Source organism: Hypomesus transpacificus, chromosome 1, assembly GCF_021917145.1.
Source record: "Hypomesus transpacificus isolate Combined female chromosome 1, fHypTra1, whole genome shotgun sequence".
In the NCBI taxonomy this organism is placed as follows: domain Eukaryota; kingdom Metazoa; phylum Chordata; class Actinopteri; order Osmeriformes; family Osmeridae; genus Hypomesus; species Hypomesus transpacificus.
This window is the reverse complement of record NC_061060.1, coordinates 3,171,744-3,192,059: the sequence shown is the minus strand read 5'-3', so window position 1 is coordinate 3,192,059 and position 20,316 is coordinate 3,171,744. Positions and strand designations below refer to the sequence as shown.

Here is a 20,316-nt window from a genome sequence, read left to right as displayed (position 1 = left end):
ACTGCTAGCTGTATTCATTACATACATCTCTGTATTTGACAACTAGTGTATGCATAGCGGAATGTGAGCTGCTTTAACGCTGTAAATGTGCCTAGGTATCAACATAGGGTGAAGTATTCTCCTGTATAAGGCACAGCCGCGGGGACGCATGCCCTCAACCTGATCATAAACTCTGTTTGAAGAGCCCCGCCCTTCTTTCAGTTTTCCTTCTCTTTATAAGCAGCAAGCCTGTCGTACAAGCGTTCATACACAAAACACTGGAGCGGTCGCTGTCTACCAAAAATTCTGGAAAAGAACTGTGAACTGTGACTGCAGAAACTTAGAGGATTACATTGTTTATTTTGAAGAAAAGCAAGCGAACATGGATTTTCTCAATCATAACTATTTGAATGCGCGAAGCCCCTATGACTACACATTCAATTTTTGGAACGACTATCTTGGTCTATCGACGTTGGTCACCAAGAATAACAGGCACAGTATGCCACAGAGTCCCAACTCAATCACCGAGTCTCTGAAAGCAACGCTGGGCTTGGATGACTCTCCGACATGTGCGTGCGTAATCGCGGCCAGCGGTGAAGCGGTGGGCCTGGACTGCTGTTGTCCGTCCGCGAGCCCTCCACCTACCACCATCCTTGACTTGAAGGAGCGCTTCTCAATCCTTAACCCGTTTCAAAACCAAATCGCTGGTGTTCCGTTCCCAGAGAGGGACTTGAGTCTTGGGGGAAGCATGGCGGGATTTGATCTGTTCGGCATGGAGAGGAAGATGCGCAAACCAACTTCCAGGAATAAACAGGAGCCCAAAATCTGCGTCTTCTGCCGGAATAACGGTGCGCCGGAGGAGGTGTACGGCTCCCACGTTCTGAAGACTCCGGACGGGAGGGTTGTGTGCCCTATTCTCCGGGCATATACCTGTCCCCTTTGCAGTGCTAACGGGGATAATGCCCACACAATTAAGTACTGTCCACTCTCCAAAGATCAACCATCCCAGAGACCATTAAAGGGAGGTAGGGCAGTGGGTGGTAAGCGAATGAAAATATTCTAGAGAGATTTTTTAACGATTAAATAAACTAAATTTAATTGCACTGAACAATTTTCAGATGACTGTTTCGATTGCGGCCATAGCTTATATCTCAGTCCAAACTGATAAGGCTATGATTTCTTAAACAAAACAAAAAAAACTAAAATGGATTATATTCTTGTTTTCCAAGATCTGGTATATTTTTATAGTTACTTTATTCACATAGTTTATTTTATGAGTTATAATTTACGTTTATATCTTTCTTAGTGTGTAGCCATATGATTGTTCATATGAGATCACATATAATCGCAGCGTGTGAATAAATGAGAGATGAGAAGGATGTTCCGTGTAGGGAAGACATAGTTTTGCAGCGGGTGTGACTGTCATGTTTTCACAAGTATTCTTTACCGTATGCTAAGCTTACTTGTTTATCTGTCTTTGAAAACCAAAGTTATGTTTGCCATTAAACAAGCTCAAGAATGTTCAATTAATGAAATCTATTCACATTCAAATTGTATGTATGACTAGGGTATAACCCCCGTTTCCTCATTCCTCTCTCTGCCTGCTCGTGCACCACATCATTTCCAGCTCGCTCTGAAGTTGACATTTAATATGTGTAGACCCCCCTCCCACCTCAACAACACAATGTAGCCTCTGTTATGCCCCCTGTTCTCTGAGTAACTCCATAATCAGTGTTGCCAAGCCAAATAATTTTCAACTCCAATGTCACGGACAGTCATCACCCGAGTTCATGAACAGCCAGTACCCCAATATAGATTATATTAATGTTTACATTCTGAAGATAGAGTAACACACTGGATAAAGCTTTTTTTTTAAAGTATTTCTTTCATTAGACTTTCATTTTTCAATAACAGCAATATAAAGTTGTTGTTGACAATGTCCTATAAAATGTTCACCGGAGAACTGAGTGCTCAGCAAAGGACAAAGGATAGAGACAAGCGCAAATGATTGTTATTAAACAAGCTTTTCATAAACAATGTATTACCCCTGTTTATTTGCATTATTTACCAGAATCAATCCAAAAAAGATGCAGAAATATTGTGAATGTACGATTACAAGTGTCACTTGCAGGACTGCACATTTGACAGTAATGTTTACCAAAGGAATACAGTTTAATGAAGTAAGAAAGGAGCTGTATACTGTATATAAGTTGAGTGATGTTTATCCAGTATTTGAACATTTCAAGTGACTTCAGAGGGTGCTACCTCAGCAGGATTTTGTACTTACATGTGAAATGTCAACAGCAGTTTAATAATAACAGTGCTGCCATTTATAAGGGTTTTTAATAGTATTTTTGATCTTTGTATAACATAATTGTATTTTTCCTTTCTTGCATCAAGCATTACGGAAGTGAATTTCCAAGAAGATTTAAGCGTTGTTCACCCAAAGGTGATTGTCTGTAAATAATGATACCCATACTTTTTAAGTTTAGTTGTTCAATGTTACATTCTTGAGAGTGTACAAGAGAATGGATTATATTGCAAGCAATTGAGAATTTGCCACTTTTAACAGAGCTTTTTGATTAAATGAACAAGAAAATAAAACACTTGTTGAATTTTGTTATTTATATTTAACACATGTTCATCTCAAGTTCAAGTCATGCTTGAATCTTAACCGACTCTTAACTGACAAACTTCATAGAACCACCATCATTACTGAATTTCCAAGCGGTATCTTTTTCATCTTACTTCAATATCATATGACACCATTTTGTACAAAATTCAATTCTTTCCCTTGCCCTGTCATGTCCCTCTAAGGTTCCAACCTAATTACTCCTACTTGAGCAGATGGAAAGCTCTATTCCTCCTATCTTGAAGTTTATAAAGAGCAGGCAGAGAGCCCATTTCAGACCAGAACAAAGCCCTATGGTTGTCCAGTGTACTTGCCTGTTGTTTATGAAGCCTGCCCACCCTGGAATGTCTAGGCCGGAGCCTAGCCATTAAAACGGATCATGTTTGCTCTGAAGACTAGTGAACTACTCCCCCTGCCTCTCCACCTCCCATCTGGTCAGGCAGTTGAAACTAATCAGTTCTGAGTCCATTTCAGAAAGAGGGAATTCAAAGGGAAGAGGAGGGCAGTGCTGAGATCCAAGTCCGGCAGTATTCCAAGATACAAATACTTGTCATGAACCTGTGTGACACCATTACAATGCTCCAGTATGACCTCATTATATTGCAGAGGTATGATAACCTGGTGACCTGATTCCCAGTAACAAAAGACCCATATCTGATACCACAGTGAGGCCGCATACTGTCACTGTGTAAGAAACAAAAATGAATTGATGACAGAAAATATGATGGGCTTTCTATATAAAGTAGAAAGCTACAACAACACCTGTTGGCTTCTGTTGCAAACAGATTCAGTTTGGGTCCTGAAGTTTTACATGTATCCATTTTTAGACGGTTTCATCCCTTCTCCCTCCTCTCTGCATTGGGGCAGACTCACCCACACCTTCCTCCAGTTCTCTCTCCCTCTCCTCTCTGCCTCCCATTTTTCTCTCTACTCCCTCCCCTCTGCCCCTCTCTCCCCTCCCCTCTCTTCCCTCCCCTCTGCTCTCTTCTCCAGCTGAGGCCCCAGCATTAAAAATGGATGAATACTAAGTGCAACAGGGATTTATCTTGCAGAGAACAGTGGTGCAGAAGGCTGGCGGGTATAATTTCAGACCAACATGGCCGTCTAACAGGCCTTATTCCCCAAACACCATTGCCCATTAGCTGCTCTGCAGACAGGGTTTGCGTAATGTAGTTAGTTTTACCATTCATGAGATACATAAAACTCTCATAGTAGGATTACGACTGGGTGTTGGTAAGTTATTGTGCGTTTTGACACAGAATAATCAGCCTGGTAATACCTCAGATTCTGTGAATTCTACAGAACAAATATGATAGTCAATATATTATACTGCAGACAGCTTACAGCCTACACCACCTAAGAGCCTTTGATTCAAAATGACATACAGGATGAAATTTCAAGCCACTATCTCTTAAACTGCAGTCAAATTCTCTACCACTGACCCACATCCTTCCCGTCTTGTTAAGTTTGTCTGTGTCGTATTTCAAACCTCTTGTTTTTGTCACGGTCTGATCACTGCCGGACTCATCCCAACCTCACGGCTAGATGGATAACAACTACATGATGTATTCGTTCAGCAGATACTTTCATCCAGAGGGCCTTGCAGCGAGGGATTAGCGCCTGCATCCTCTTGATCTACAGGTGAATGCCCGACCACTGAGCTACAGCCATCCCCTGAAAACACGGGATGATCAAAGCAGCGAGGCCTCGCTCCTAGCGAGCCGTTCCTCCCTCAGTTGTAACCCAGGTGCTGCTTCTCTGGAAGCTGCCATGCGAGGTAGGAACCAGATTGTACTAGTTACTCTGACACGTCACACAATCACACGGCTCGCTATTTCTGCTACACAGAACCAGAAGCATGTCGACCACCCCCCCCACCAAACACACATCGGCACCATCGTAAAAAACACATGAAAATATGAGACAGGAGAATTTGCTCTACCTGTTCAACGTTAAACATGGATTGGTTCCCCCAGAGTTCCTTGCTTCTGTAGATGGTCCATGAGGGTAGAATGAAACAGCAGAACCGGAGGGTAGGAAGAAGGTGAGAAGGACACCCTCATATTAATATTAATATCCTGAGATGTTGCATTTGATTCATTTAGCAGACACTTTCATCCAAATTGTACATATGGAATGTACTGCTGAATATCAAGGATCAGAAGAGCAAATTTATGTTCTGAAACGATGTTCACACACATTATAGCTTACACAGTGGACTCGATCACACAGGTGTAAAATCACCCCACCAGATGAACGGAATTGCTGTCACTGTCTGAAAGGTTCATATCTTTACTATAACAAGGTCCTTGTTCTCTCTTGACTCTTCAGTGACTAAATTCCCCTTGTGGCGATGCAGAGTACTACAAAAACATCCTTGTTCAACAAAGATCAACTGCATGGACAGTCATTACTGAGTTTAGATGTGAAGGTAATGCCAAAAGGAACAACCTCAATACACATGCACTGCACTAAACCATCCACATTATTCATCTAGCAGACTTTTTTATCCATGGCAAAAGAACACACATCCTTCACTCAAGTAGAAGTACAGATACTCATGTTTAAATAGACTCTGGTCAAAGTTGAAGTACAGACTACAACTTTTCAAGTTAAAGTAAAGAAGTATGGGCTCTGACATATAGTTAAGTAAAAAGTAGCCACTACCTGTTTTAGTGTCACGCTGGAAACTGGACCTCACATCATATTAATACATTAATGCAAAAAACACACGATAGACATGCAGCGCATTGCCCAGGAATCCTTTTTTGATTTTGACAATTTTGAACATCTCCCTAATGTATGCCTGTAACAGTGTAACAACAGTGTAATACAACATAATAACAGTGTAATAACAGTGTAATAACAACATAAGTGTAATACCAACATAATAACAGTATAAAAACTGTGAAGAAAACAGTAAAAACTGTGTAAAAAGTTTCAAAACAGCATCCTCATCTGCCAACCCCAACACACACTTGACACCAGTCAGTCTGGGACCATGAACACAACCATGACATCCCTCCTAGCCCTCCCTCCCTCCCTCCCTGCCTCCCTGCCTCCCTGCCTTCCTCCTTCTCCACTCCAGCTCTTCTTACTATTATCCCGGGTCTTCGGAGACCACAGAACTCTCCCACCACACCCTACGTTGTTTTGCCTGGATCATTCATTCACTCTGGTTCCTTCAAATAAAACTACCCAGCTCTTGGTGTTTGAACTGGAAGATGTTAGGTAGCATCAACAGACGTCACCTGAAATTAAACGACAATTTTGTGTACTTGTGAAAGCAAATACCGCTTAAGAAACAACAAATGGTTAACAACGTGTTAGTTTTGCTTTGAACACTTCTCTTAATAGGGTTTGAGTAGGCAGGGCCTGTGAAATGACTGCAGTTATGCCAGTTGCGGTACAGTAATTGAAACAGCATTTCCTAATTAACCGTTATCAAGCATTATGAGAAACCACACCCAATCTTTGATGGCATGTCTCCAAACTGCAAGTGTGGAGATAGTAGCAAATTATTTTCACATCTCATTTAAGAAAAGTTGGAATACATTCAGTGCCTCAGTAGAGTTCCTAAGTCTTGTCCGTATGTATTTGTGTTAGTGGGAAAATTCCAGAGCTGCATCAACGTTCCATGTGGTTGTGGTTTGGGGTGAGAGGCACAGTAACACGTTTGTGACGCAAGCGAGAGGAAATTGCAAAAGCTTCCTGCACAACCGTGCTTTTGTACTGCTTCCAGGTGGATACCAGGCCTAGCCACAGCATAGCTTTTATAGGAAATAAGACCTGACGACTGCCATGCCTGAAACATGCAGCAACATCACCCCCTGCAGGTCAACATTGGAACAGCACACAGGGAAGCTCAATCCAATTACGCCTCGGTAAGACTCCCAAATGGCAGCCTTTTACATCTGCTGTTTCTATGGTGTCATTTACAGATCGAAATTATGGTATGTCAGTGTAACATCCCCTTGTACTGCAGCACCATCTAGTGTTGGGAAGTTGATAAAGAAGGGATTGAAGACAATTTTCCTGTAGATGGCTGAGCGGTTGGGGAATCGGGTTATTAATCAGAAGGTTGCCGGTTCGGCAACCGAGCAAAATGACGTTGTGTCCTTGGGCAAGGCACTTCACCCTACTTTCCTCAGGGGGAATGTCCCTGTACTTATTGTAAGTCGCTCTGGATAAGAGCTTCTGCTAAAATGACTAAATGTAAACGTAATTTTGATAGTGAAAGCCATTTTCAGTTAATATGTCAAAGTACACTTTAAAATAAAATGAAACTATATGGGGTTTTAATGCAATATTATGAGGATAATGCTTTGTCATCATTACTATGAATTGGCATTCAATTAAAGACCACTCTACCCTATTACAATCTTTGCAATCTTACAAGGGAATACTACATTTTTAAACATGTTTTATGCAGATGTAGAAATTGATGAACTGCAGTACTCAATATGCATCTTTGCTCGTCGGTCTAGGAGTCTACTTGACTGCAAGGGACCTGAATCAAATCTCACGCATTTTCTTTGTGTAGCCCTGTCTGCAAGCAATGTCACATAGGGTTTACAGATGCCCACAAATAAGCAACTATAACCAACTTGAATCTCATAAAGACAAAGGAAAACTTCCCAAAATAAAAAAAACCGTAGCAACCTTGGAAGGAGGAATTCAGAGTGATCCTCTCCTCCATAGGGAGAGGTGAGCCGCAAGGTTGTTTGTTGACCACTAGGGGTCGTTGTTCTCCACGGTCAGCTTATGCTTTCCAAAACAGATCCGCAATGCACAACACCACCACATCACGTGGACGAACAGTTTTTATGCATGAACAGATGCTTGAAGGCCCTCTCTCTCCTCGAAAGTAACAGTGCATTTCCACTACAGCGACGCAATACTTCCCATTCATTTTCAATGGAGCCAGGCGAATCGGTTGCGAGATGTAGCGACGCGATGCAAGCGTTTCGAGATTTTCATAACTTTACATTTAGTCATTTAGCAGAGACTTTTATCCAGACTTACAGGGACATTCCCCCCGAGGCAAGTAGGGTGAAGTGCCTTGCCCAAGGACATAACATCATGTTGCACGGCGGGGAATCGATCCAGCAACCTTCTGATTTCTAGCCCGACTCCCTCACCGCTCAGCGCTCAGCCATCTGACTCCCTACGGTCAGTACGACTCCTTACGGTGTGTTTACATTGCAGCGACGCGATGCAAGCGACAACATGTTTTCCATTCATTTTCTATTGAGCCAGGCTACTCGGCGAATCGCTTACGTGGTGCATTGTGGGTAGAGACACGACGCGATCGAGTTGCGATTTTCTCCACTTCATGCAAATGAGGAGTGATTTTGGCCAATCCGATTTAGGCCAAAATGGCCAATCGGATTGTTTTCTTGTTTTTCGTAATGTAGCAACCATGGTAAACATTTCTAGCTACCAGTTTCAAGATGGAGGAGAAACTAATCGTTTGTGTGGCTGCGCACCCAGTCCTGTTTGACGAGTCTCTGTTTTCATACGTAGACGCTAACAAAAAGAATGATGCATGGCGCAGGGTCGCCGATGTTGTCGGTGCTCCTGGTGGGTTTTTTGTACTTTCAAATTCAGTCTTGTCACATTAGCTCTCTGTTACTTCGTTCTGTGGTAACTAGCTAAGCTAGCTAGCCCGGCTGAGACTCCCTACTAGTCATATCGACTGATTAGCAGAGACTTCGATTAATGTAAAAAAAACGTTTTTACACATGTCAACGTATATGTCTATTAAACAGTTTTCAAATAATTTCTTTCTAGCTGAGGTTTGCAAAGAAAAATTTAACTTTTTACTGGACAGCTACGAAAGGGAGAAGAACAGAGAGAAAGAGTTGAGCAGGAGTGGAGGCTTGACTAATCACAAATCCTGGAAGTATGCTGCTTTGATGGGGTTCCTGGCTCCATTTCTGGAGGTAGAGCAGACAGCCAGACAGCGAGCCAGAATCCCCTGCCAGTAAGGCCAGAGCTTCCCATGCTAGTCAGGCTACATTGAGTATCCAGAGCCCAGCATCTTTTGGCCGAAAGAGGGTGCGGAAAGAGAGGCTGTCATCATTTGAGGAGAGGATTCTTGGTGCCCTCGAAAAAGCACAAGCACCTGCTTCTCAACCACCTCCTCAAGCAGAAGATGAGGATTACCTTTTTTTTAAAAGCCTTCTACCTGCGCTCAAAAGACTCCCACCAGCCAAGCGGGCAGAATTAAAATTGAATATTCACCGCATGATTTTTGAGGCGGAGGCGGAGATGCATGCCACACAGTGACGTGTAATAAAACAGAAATGGTCGCTGACGGAACTTTGTGTCTTTTATTGAATTTGGCTGATAGGTATTAAGATACGATTGTTTACTATGAATGGTTGGTAGTGAAAATTAATAATGAAGAAAACAACATGACCACACAATGATTTAAGCTTATATATTATGAAAATAACCTGGAACCTTTAGCTTTTTTTTTTTTAAATTAATGTTGGTGAGCTCTTAAAAGTGCCTTTGGTTTTTCAATGCCACAGGCCATATGACATGTTGCTGCCAGGGCGCTGAACCCTCTGCATTGAAGTATGCAGTGAATGTGTCCCTCACACGAATTGCTGCATGTGCAGCATTGTTGCTGCCCACTCGTGGATCCCTCTGCAAAGCAACAGACCCTCATAGCCGGGACAAGTTCAGGTATTTCATTGTCAGGTACACAGAACAACACAAGGTCAGACTGGGCACTGAAATTCTTAAGACAAGACAACGCAAACACCTGGCATAACATATAAGTATACAGAACATAATTTACATCTATGCTAAGCTTAAATGAGTAAAACTTTCTAAATATACAAACAATAAATATTACACTATACTAACACTAAATACTAAAACTTCCTAAATATACAGATAACAGTAAATAATACATTATACTACCCCTAAATACACATAAAACCTATTACAACCCCATAACCTATTCTAACCTAGGTGGAGTACAATGAGTAATAATGCAAAATTACAGATAATGCAACCAGCAGCTGAAAGTGGCAGTGTGTAAGTAACTATTACATTTACATGTATTCACTTAGCAGACGCTTTTATCCAAAGCAACTTCCAAGAGAGAGCTTTACAAAGTGCATAGGTAACTGATAATAACAACAACAAGATAGTCCCAAAGCATTGCGGGTAGCCAAAACAAAAAGCACAAGAAGATGTATTAAGAGGTCAATCAATGATTATGTCAATGACCATACAGGAGCCTGATGTCGAAGTACAGTGAAGTACAGTTGTGCGATGTTACTGATAGTGCCACCTATAGCTTAAAGTGACAGTGTTTAAAGTGACTAGTGTGAAGTGAATCAATGTCCACATCAATGTCCATATCAATGTCCATATCAGAGTCCATATCAATGTCCATATCAAAGTCCATATCAATGTCCATATCAATGTCCATATCAAAGTCCATATCAAAGTCCATATCAATGTCCGGGGCTGCGGGACATCTCCTGGCCCCTCTCCTGGACTTCCGGATGCAGTAGTGGAAGATGCAGGTGGCCTTCACACAGACTTCCGCCTTTGCTGGGTTAAAGCCAACCAAGTGCCAATACATTCTCCACTGGCTGGAGAGAATACCAAACGCACACTCGACTGTCAACCTGGCTCGGCTGAGGAGGTAGTTGAACATTCTCTTCTCCCTGGAGAGGTTAGTCCTAGGGAGGGGGCTTAGGAGGTTGTTCCGCAGAGGAAAGGCCACATCACCCATGAAGACGTGTGGTAGTGGTCCATGTGGCGCTGCTCCAGGGATGATGCAGTTCTCTGGGAGGGCCAGGGTTCCATACTTCAGGGCCAATTGAGATTGGATTGGGCCTGAAGATCCCCAGTATATCAGGGCCAAAATAGAAATATGCATTTATTTAAATGTAAAATTCTGATCCAATTATTTAAGGTTTGGAATTTCAGGTAGCTCCAATTCGAACAGCAAAATTCTGATCCCCAAAATGCTAATTTTTTATCTGAATTTCAGTATTTCAATTTGATCAGCCTGAATTCAGTTTTGTTTGAATATCTGATTCTTATTATTTTTGTTATAGATTTTTTGAGATTTGAATTTCATAGTTCCAATTTGAGCTACCGGAATTTCCAAACATTACATTTTTGGATCAGAATTTTTCATTATACATAAAAATAAAAAAAATATTTTTAAAGAGGTGAATTTTAAAACCAACACATTCGGTGTTGTTTAAATTTCAATATTAAGTGTTCAATGCCTGTTAAAATTATAAACATTATGTCACTGATTTTTGCTTCCATATAAAGCATTTGACTGCATGTTCAGATGTCTGAAGGTGAAAATCGTGTCACTTGGGATCAAAACATCTTCTGAATAAATATTTATAATAATTATCATCTTCAACGATCGGAATTGATTAAAACGTGTTTTAATCTCACAGCGTTGACAGCGTAGCACTATCTAACCAATAGAAAATGGTTTCGAGACATTTGTAAATATCAACACCAAAACATCCGTTGTTGCAAAAAGATTGGCCATGGGTAAGTATGCTTGCTGCAATCAGAGCAGTGTCACTAAGTTCCACAAGATGTCAGCCTTAGCCAGCCTTCATAACTGAAGGAGTCCTGTAATTGTACATGCACAACCATGCATCTGGCCTGTTATAAACAAACTCATAAATATAAATGTAAGAAAATTGGGTATTGTTTACTTTAATTTTATAATTTCATGTGATTAATTTGTCTCAACTGGCTATAATTTTAATAGGCTATTACATAAATTACTTAAATGACTATTAATTAAATAGTACTTTATGTACAACAGTAGGAACTAGATTGTGTCTGGGTTTTAGATTTAGAAATTTTTTTGCAAAGTTTTGCAAAGTATATGTAGACTGCTTACTAAAATCACTAAAAACTAAAATTAGTTATGTTACATTTGATCAATCCCTGTCATCCCAATCACCCCACTCCACAATACTAAAGCTCAAATAAAAAGTATTTTTAAGACTAAACCATCTGCTACATTCCATAATATACCACACTTAACTCGCCAGGCTTAACTCATCTCACAGGCCCGGGTATCTCCATCATTTCCAGGGGAATTTAACCATTCACAGCTTCTCAAAGACATAATAGCAGGCTTTTTTATGGTTTCCCTCCATGAATGTTTAGCGCAATATGGTGGCAGGCTGGCCATGGGTGGGGACTGACTTATTTCCAAATGCTTAATTCAATTTGTCATCGCCATTCAGGGGGCTCAAGTGGTCTAATGTGTGTTAATGAGAGGTAATAAAGTCATAGGCCTTTATATTGCTGCCAGGAGGAGGATGGGGGTGAGGAGGGAGTGTGTGTGTATTTGTGTGTGTGTGTGCACGCACGTGGGTGCATGTGTGTGTATGGGGAGGGTAGGGTAGGTAGGCAATTGACTAGCATCGGTCCCAGACGGCCTGCCCGGCTACCCCCTCATTCTCCCTCCATCCCTCCATCCCTCCATCATGCCGGCTTTTGGCAGGCTGCTCCACCCTCCCTCCATTGTCCCCCTAATTAGATAGCCTTTGTTGGGGTAATGCTGCCGCCATCTGGTTCCCTGTCAGGTGGCCCCTGCAGGACCACGGTGCCTGGATCCTGGGCCCTCCTCTCCTCCTCCTCTCCTCCTCTTCTCCCCTGTTACAATACGTACAGCCCTGGACCACAAGGACCCTTTCACACTTGAAGGAATTAGTGAGAGATTGATGTCTCCTTCCCTCAGAGCAGGCCGACAAGAGAAGAGACCGCCTCCTCGAGGCCTCCCAGCAGGGAGACGTGGTACGCAGCCCTGCTCAGGATCTCTGTTTAGTTCGATTAAATCAAATCAAATTTTTATTTGCGGAGCCCCTTTTTACAAGTAGTCTCACACAGGCCTTCACAGATGCCAACAGATCAGCACCCGTAACTTGTGTCAGTTTTGAGATATATTTTTAGGTATATTTATGCCTTTATTTCTTTTGAATGTTCACAGCAAGATAGAATAGGCAGAGAGAGAGGGGATGACATGTAACATAAGGCCTGGATCGGATTTGAACCCAGGTAAGGCCTTGGGGGCGCCCAAACCTACCTCAGCTAATTTAGCGGAGGGTGTTTATTCTTAGAAAACGTGAAAGATGATTCCGTGGTTCCCCTTGTACAGACACGGAAGTACAGTTGTGAAATTAAAGTGTCTGTTAAATAAATAAGAATGTAAATGTTATGTGTGTAATGTAATGTAACATGGAACAAACACATGTGAGGATACAAAAGAAGTGCTGTCTGGGCACCTTGGTTTGATGAGCAAATAAAGCATTGAAATTTAGATTTTAGTGGATAATTCTGCGAGCTGAAACCTGCTAGTCCCAGACCTCCGATTTCAGTAGGTGGCAGTGTGGTCTCGATCACAACCAGACAGAGAAATCAAGACTTGGCATCATAACATGCAGCAGCTCCTTCCAGGCTTCTGTCCATGGATTTAATCTCCACATCATATCCATCGCAGTCCCAAACCCACCAGGCCAGAATGACTTTCTTTCCCACCTCACCCTGCGTGCTGGTTTTGGTTGTTTGATAAAGAGATACAGAGAGGGACAGGGGATATACTGGATTGGTGCTTGTTCCTTGCCACTTCGAATAAAGACCTTTAATGGATGACTTTTAGGTGACCCCGACCAACTGGCTGACTAAACTCCTATCATCTCCCAACACAACGTCATCCATCTGCTCACTGACAGGGAGACATCGTTCTGTCTGTCTGTTTGTGTCTGTGTGTTTGTGTCTGTCAGTTTGTGTGTCTGTGTGTCTGTGTATCTGTTTGTGGGTCTGTCTGTCTGTTTGTGTGTGTCTGTCTGTCTGTCTGTCTGTCTGTTTGTGTGTCTGTGTGTCTGTGTCTATCTCTCTATCTCTCTATCTCTCTGCAACACCATACTTTCGCTATCTATGACCGTCAGTCAGCTCACTAAGTGCCATGGCAATAGCCAGTGCATCACACCCCCCTTCATAATATTAGATAAGCCAAATATTCTTACCTCTTTCAAAACCCAATGCACGCAACAGCTAATTGTGGAAAAGAAACTAGTTTGATAGATTGTACAGTATCACATATCTCCCACCTCATTCCAGGCATTTCTCCCTCAGTGAGTGTTGAAAAATTCCCCCAAAGCCACAAGCACACATTTCAACAACAAACAGCCTCCAAACCTGTTATTTTAGCTGTGAAACTTTGCAGAGGAATTGTAAACTCTGCATAACATCAGGCAGGCTCATATTTAAGCTTTTGATGCCTGAAAGTCAAACTTCGTTAAGACATCTGACTTATCCTCTGCTTGTGTTCATGCTCTTGGAGCAAACGTATGCACACCCTTCGTGTAATGGACTTGTTAAGAGGGTGTGGGTTTAATTCAAAGGAGCCAATACTTCCAATAGCTAAATTACCCATGAATGTAATCAGCTGTGATTAGAAGGCATATTAGTTCTTGTCATATTTCCACGATAATCATATGAACACCAAGATAATAAAAACCATAAGGTTAAAAAATGTATGTATTACAGAAAAACATTTGATTAAGGATGAACTGTTTCAGCTGCAAGGGTCAGTAAACCCTTTGTAAAATAGGGAAACATATGAACAATCTGTGCAGCTGAATACTTGATGTTTTGTCTTGCGAAGACATGTGATTATTAAATTTACATTTAGCAGACGCTCTTATCCAGAGCAACTTACAGTAAGTACAAGGACATTCCCCCCGAGACAAGTAGGGTGAAGTGCCTTGCCCAAGGACACAACATCATTTGACACAGCGGGGAATCGAGCCAGTAACCTTCTGAGTACTAGTCCGACTCCCTCACCGCTCAGCCATCTGACTCCTCTGATTATTATCATGCGTAGCTGAGATATCAGCACACTGGTTTGTCAGATGCTTCTTTACCTTCCGCGACACCCTTTCAAAAGACTTCAGTGATGAAAACAAAACAGTGAGTCTGCGAACATACAGTAAATATTTACTTTGAAGGAGAGCAATCTCCTGAAAGCTTTCCAGAGAGCACGAGATAGAGAGATCACCACTGTGAAATACACGCTGGCTGTTTCTACCCCATGGTGGTGAGAACAACCTCCACCACCAGGTCGCCGGATAAACGAGGGGAAACGAAAGAAGGGGCCTTCACCCTCGAGTGGAGATACACTCCATCTCCGGGCCTTGAAGCTTCTGCGCTCACGGGGTTAAAATAAACGTTCCTGCTGAACCATACTGAGCGCCCCCCCACCCCCCTGCTGCATATCCTTTATTCACAGGCGCGTAATTGGTAGTCAATTTGAGCTCCCCCTTTGCCTATTGTGGGCACATTTTGTTCTGACAGAGTGCGGAAGATTAATGGCCGAGAGCTGCAGAGGGAGGATCGCATCAGCAAGCATGGGTGCCCTAAATTCATTACACCAATTTCCCCCTGTCCTGTGCTCCCCTCACACACACACACACACACACACACACGCTCACAAAACGAAATAAAGAATGAAGAGAATAAAAAGGAAAATAGTCAGATGGTCTCAAAAGAAAAGAAGAAAAGGAAAAAAAAAGAAAGAAAAAAGATTGAAGAAACTGCAGTGGATGTGTGCTCATATATAACGCCAGGAAGTTCAATAATTCGCTTTGATTTGAAGTTTACTTTATGACGTTTTTTTGCTAATGCACAACAAATGTTGGAGAGTCATTTAAAGAACATGTATAAAAAAAAGCTTATTTTGAAACACACATACACAAAGGGCTGATATTATTAAGGGCTGAGATAATTGGGACATTATTCCTAATCCAGTGTTCCTCCGAAGTACACAAGCCACCGTGATAGTGTGAGCCACAGCATGTCCTGCAGGGCCCAGTCGCTCTGCTTGTGTGAACACTACAGCACAAGCTGTGGCACATTCCCGTCTCCGTCCCTGGACACGAGGTCCTGGCTGCCCTGCCTGGCATGGATGAACAGGAAACACCTTGAACCTGGTGGGCTGATGCTGACCTGTCCCCGCTCACTGGGCTTGGCCCATAATTGTGATGATTTATATCTGCTGTCAAAGACAAAGGCTGAATGTCCCCCTCCACACTGTGCTTCAGTCTCTCTCTGTCTCTCTCTCTCTCGCTCTCTCTCTCTCGCTCTCTCACTCTCTCTCGCTCTCTCTCTCTCTCTCTCTCTCGCTCTCTCTCTCGCTCTCTCTCTCTCTCTCTCTCGTTCTCTCTCTCGTTCTCACCCTTACTCTCTTTTTCACACACAAACACACCCTCTTCACTTGCTTTTTCCACTAATTGCCACAATTTAATTATTACATTTGACTATTGTTGACAGTGTGTGTGTGTGTGCACGTTTCACTGTGTGTTTATTTGTGTGTCTGTTTATCTGTTTGTGTGTGTACATGTTTCTATGTGGGTGTCTGTTAGCGTGTGTGTGTATTGGAGGCTCTCTAGGCCATCATGCCCTCTAAGCACAGCATCCCGCTCCAAGGTGCTGGCTGCCAATGTAGAGGCTGTCTTGTGTCTGGGGCGAGGCCTTTGTCTCTGTATGACAGGCCCCGTAGACCGGCCCGCAAGCTCTGCTACCCAGAGACCAATCACAGCCCTCCCTCTACAATAAGCCTGCCTGTCATATGTCAGCTCGCCGGCTGTCCGACATCACAGAGGCCAAGAGCAATCACCGATATCATTGACTTCTGCCTGTCGGCGGGAATGTGGAAGGAAATCACAAAGGACACAGATGCGTGTTTGCCTGTAGGCTTGGAGGAACCTGCCTCATTTACTAGATGTTGATCTCCTGTGGATCGACTTTAAAGGGGAAATTCAGAGCAGGAAATGGTATTCGTTTGTTCATGTTCCGTTTAAACTAATTTCTGAAAATACTTCAAAGATTCACAAATCAAATTGATCCAAAACATTGATTCACAACCATATAACTATCAACAAGACTGATTTTGTAACCGACTAAATACAACAAATACAATCTCAGAAACTGACTTAGGGTTATGGTCCCTGTCTCAGTTAATGTCAAAACAAACTCTCCTTTCTTGTTTTGACGGTGACCAGTACATCAGTTATTTTTTCCCAGGGTGAATTCCTAATTCTTTGTCCTAGCCTTCAAAGCTCTTGGCAGATTAACACGGCAACAGTACTGTGTGATTTGGCCTAGCGTGTAATTTATGTGTCTCCCCTGGCTCTCAAGTCAGCATGTGCACCTGTTAAGGCCCTGCAGTAAGCACGGCGCTCATGCCAGGCCCTTTGTGTGGAGATGGTGACTACAAGGGTGGCTGTACAGGTCAGGTTTTGAGAGACTGAAAATTATTTTTCTCTGTTTTTTTCTCCCCCCCGCCCCCGCCGCCGCCGCCTCGTTTTCTTTCCACATGAGTTGTGGTGAGGGGGGCAAGCGGGGGGTGCGGGGAGGAGGGCATTTCCAGGCTAACCAATAACTTGACGGTGACCTCATGGCACAGGCGAGATAGATTCATCGATAGGAGGAACATAAAAGGCTCCGGCGGAGGTAATGTGGACAAGGTGTGGAGCGTTGTCTACTCTGCTCCTCTTTTCTCAGCCCCTCAAGATGGATGGACTCGACCGCCGCCTCGGCCAGGAGAAGGAGTTCGCAAGGTTCCACTTAGCAGGACCTTTGCCTGGACCTGGGATCGGAAGACACCCCAAATGTTTCACATTAAGGTTTCGTACGTGCGGGGAGGGTCGGGGCAGCGGGGGGTGGAGGAGTAGGAGGTGGAGGAGACCGGGGGGGGGTGGAGATGAGGCAGAAGCAGGACTGAGAGAGTGACCGTGCAGGGATGGGTAACGGTGAGCGTTAATAAAGATGTCACAGGAAAACATCAAGAGACACAAAGTCTCAATTTCAGCAAGGTGCTGCCAGCCAGATGTGGAGGCATGAAAAGCCGATTGGACCCTAACCTGTCCGTCTGCCACGCTAAATCCATAGCTAACAGGCAGAACCTCCAGTCTCTTTTGAAGTGAGTGCCAAGAGGTGTCCAGACCCTTAACGACCGGCAATTTATTACAACACCGTCCTGCTGGGAGTGAGAGGTCAAAGTTCGCTCAATGAACCCCATAAAGATTTCTCCTTCTCTTCTCTTTCTCCTCTCTCCTATCCTCCACGAACACTTTCAACCTCTCTGTCCTCCCTCCCTCTCGCTCCGTCTCCCCTCCAGCACCTGTTTAACACCTTGGGTCTGTTTATGACCTTTGTCAAGCTGCTGTTAAGTGCTTCATGTTACTGTTGCCCTGGTAGGGGTGCAATTGGCTGAGCAAACAAGGGTCGCATGTGGTCCGGAGCCCTGGGCGCTTCTCTCTCTCTCCCTCCGGGCTCTCTCCTCCCGAACACGTGCTGCCGGTCGAGACGTGGAAGATTTGCAACAGCGAAGTGACCGTGTCACCTGCCTCCCTGAGACATGTTCGTTACGAAGGGATCACGATCACGCCATCCACGACTTAGAACGAATACTCTAAGCGCTGAGATCAAGACTGTGATCATAGCCTGGTGTACTTGTGAGTCTTTCGATAATTACATGTTGGTTTAGGACTGACCTGAGTGTAAAGCCGTGCCCAAACAGGTTTAAAAACAATGCTAATGTTAGCTAGGTATGTCTTGCCACGTTGTTTGTGACAAGGCCTTGCATTGGTTAAATAAATAGCTAAAAAGTGCTATAATAGTGAATTACATTTACATTTATGCATTTAGCAGACGCTTTTATCAAAAGCGACTTCCAAGAGAGAGCTTTACAAAAGAGCATAGGTCACTGATCATAACAACGAGGTAGTCCCAAACATTGCAAGGAGCCAAAACATGAAGCATACATTGTGAAAAACTAAACAAGTGCCAAAGGAAGACCCATAAGAGCATGCAGTTATACAAGTTACAAATTAAAACAACTTGAACCCCAAAAAGTGCAAGACTGTACCTGTAGATGAACAATCAACAGTAAAATATTTCACAGTGAGTACAAGAGTACAAAATTACCAAGACAAATTACCTGGAAATGTACCGTTTATTTTGTGCATAACTGGTGGACCTTTCATATGCACACATGAAGGACTAGCTATGGAACAAATCTTTGAGGAAATATTGAAAAGTTAAACTTCTATCACCAGTAAGTGAAAATCTGTATGACCTGGGAGTGACTTTGGCATAGACCAGATGGGCGTGTTAAAACTTTTGAAAAAAAGACCATGTGAAACAAAGAACACATGTACTGGACTTGTCTCAGTCTGAGTGGAATCCCTTTCTTTCATCGAAACAAGTGAATGGTCACAACACCTAAACAACTGAATCTAAATTTGCACAAATTTGCACCATAAGATTTGAAATCCCCTTTTGCTTCCTTATCCATTTTAAACCCTTGCCTTGTAGACACTGCAAAACAACAGGCTCCAATTTTGTGTGAGCTAATCGAGGGTAAAGTTGGGAGGTGGGTTAGGGGTGGGGGGGGGGGTGGGGGTGGGGGGGAATCAAAGAAAATATCAGACGAAAAGATTTACAACTCTGGCGAAAAGGTTTCAGTGCCGCTTAACCAGCTACAGCGGTGAGATGCTCAGCTGTGGGTTTGACAGGGTGGAGGAGACAGGGTGGGGGGAGACGGGTGGGGGAGACAGGGGGTGGGGGAGACGGGGTGAGGTAGAAAGATTGGGTGAGGCAGGGGGTGGGAGAGAGAGGATGGGGCAGATAGGGGGTGGGATGTAGACGGTGGAGGGGGGATTCCTTAAAATAGCTTTACAACTCTTGTTATCAGGATGAAATAAATCAATAAGAAGCCCCTTTGGACAGGCCAACATCATTTTACAACTCGCTTTCTCACCAGAATATCCATGAGCCTTTTGTCATAATGCCCTGCTTAGAATCTACACATCCAACCATCTCCTTACAAACACACTGATGTGGTTTTGAGCATTAATTGAATAATACAATACTATACATTTATTAGATCCTAAACAACTGTGGGAATATTAATCACGTAAGCACTACAGCCAGGAATGGCATGCTTCATCAGAGAATGTCAAAAACATTTGAGGTTTCTTACATATAAGGACCGTGTTGGAAACCTTCAGTATTGACAATATTCTAACTGGTCTAACTGACATGTTTAATGGAAGGTTTAATAAAGCCTATGAATACCCGCTAAAAGGCGTCAGGGTCTTCTATATGCCAGATGCCATTCTCTCTTCACATCGTGTGACTTACGAGTCTTTATCTGTTGACACCTACATATGCTTTTACCCAGTGTGTATCTGTCACAGGAAATGCCGGTTGCCAGATCAAATTGACCAGTTGCTTTGCAATCCAATATATTTATACTGTATATGTGTGTGTGTTTGTGTGAGTGTGTGTGTGTAGGACAGAGTGAAAGAGAGAACGAAATGGAGACAGAGGGAGAGAGAGAGACAGAGAGAGGGTGAGAGAGAGTAAAAGTGGGCAAGAGCTGGACTGTGAGTGTATCTGTATCCTGCTGAACTTCCACGGACGCACATGTGATGTCACACATGGCTTGGGTTCGTTGCCTATTCTGTTCGTGTTGTGGTATGTTAACCAGGGTCACCCAGGCAAGTCATGCACATCACAGCAAGAGAAGAAAAAAAACAGGACGTGAAATATGTTGTCCTGTTCGGCTCCATAAATCACTTCGGGGGTGCCAAATGCACATACCTTTAGGTGCAATCCTC

At 43.2% G+C, this 20,316-nt stretch overlaps 2 protein-coding genes across 2 annotated transcripts; both read left to right on the top strand.

Annotated features, from left to right (window-relative positions):
- The first annotated feature begins 226 nt into the window (after positions 1 to 226).
- Positions 227 to 2,020, top strand: nanos1 (nanos homolog 1). Its single transcript, XM_047018814.1, has one exon. The coding sequence runs from the start codon at positions 362 to 364 to the stop codon at positions 1,040 to 1,042; it is 681 nt and encodes a 226-aa protein (XP_046874770.1). The 5' UTR covers positions 227 to 361; the 3' UTR covers positions 1,043 to 2,020.
- Positions 2,021 to 7,932: 5,912 nt separating this feature from the next.
- On the top strand, positions 7,933 to 8,934 carry LOC124469414 (transcription factor Adf-1-like). Its single transcript, XM_047022691.1, has 2 exons — positions 7,933 to 8,194; positions 8,405 to 8,934. Exons 1-2 carry the CDS (start codon positions 8,065 to 8,067, stop codon positions 8,599 to 8,601), a joined length of 327 nt encoding a protein of 108 aa, XP_046878647.1. The 5' UTR covers positions 7,933 to 8,064; the 3' UTR covers positions 8,602 to 8,934.
- Positions 8,935 to 20,316: the final 11,382 nt, after the last annotated feature.

Coding starts and splice junctions, on each gene's coding strand:
- nanos1 (XM_047018814.1), top strand. CDS start 362: ATGGATTTTCTCAATCATAACTATTTGAATGCGCGAAGCCCCTATGAC.
- LOC124469414 (XM_047022691.1), top strand. CDS start 8,065: ATGGAGGAGAAACTAATCGTTTGTGTGGCTGCGCACCCAGTCCTGTTT. Junction 8,195..8,404: donor CGATGTTGTCGGTGCTCCTG/GTGGGTTTTTTG, acceptor ATTTCTTTCTAG/CTGAGGTTTGCAAAGAAAAA.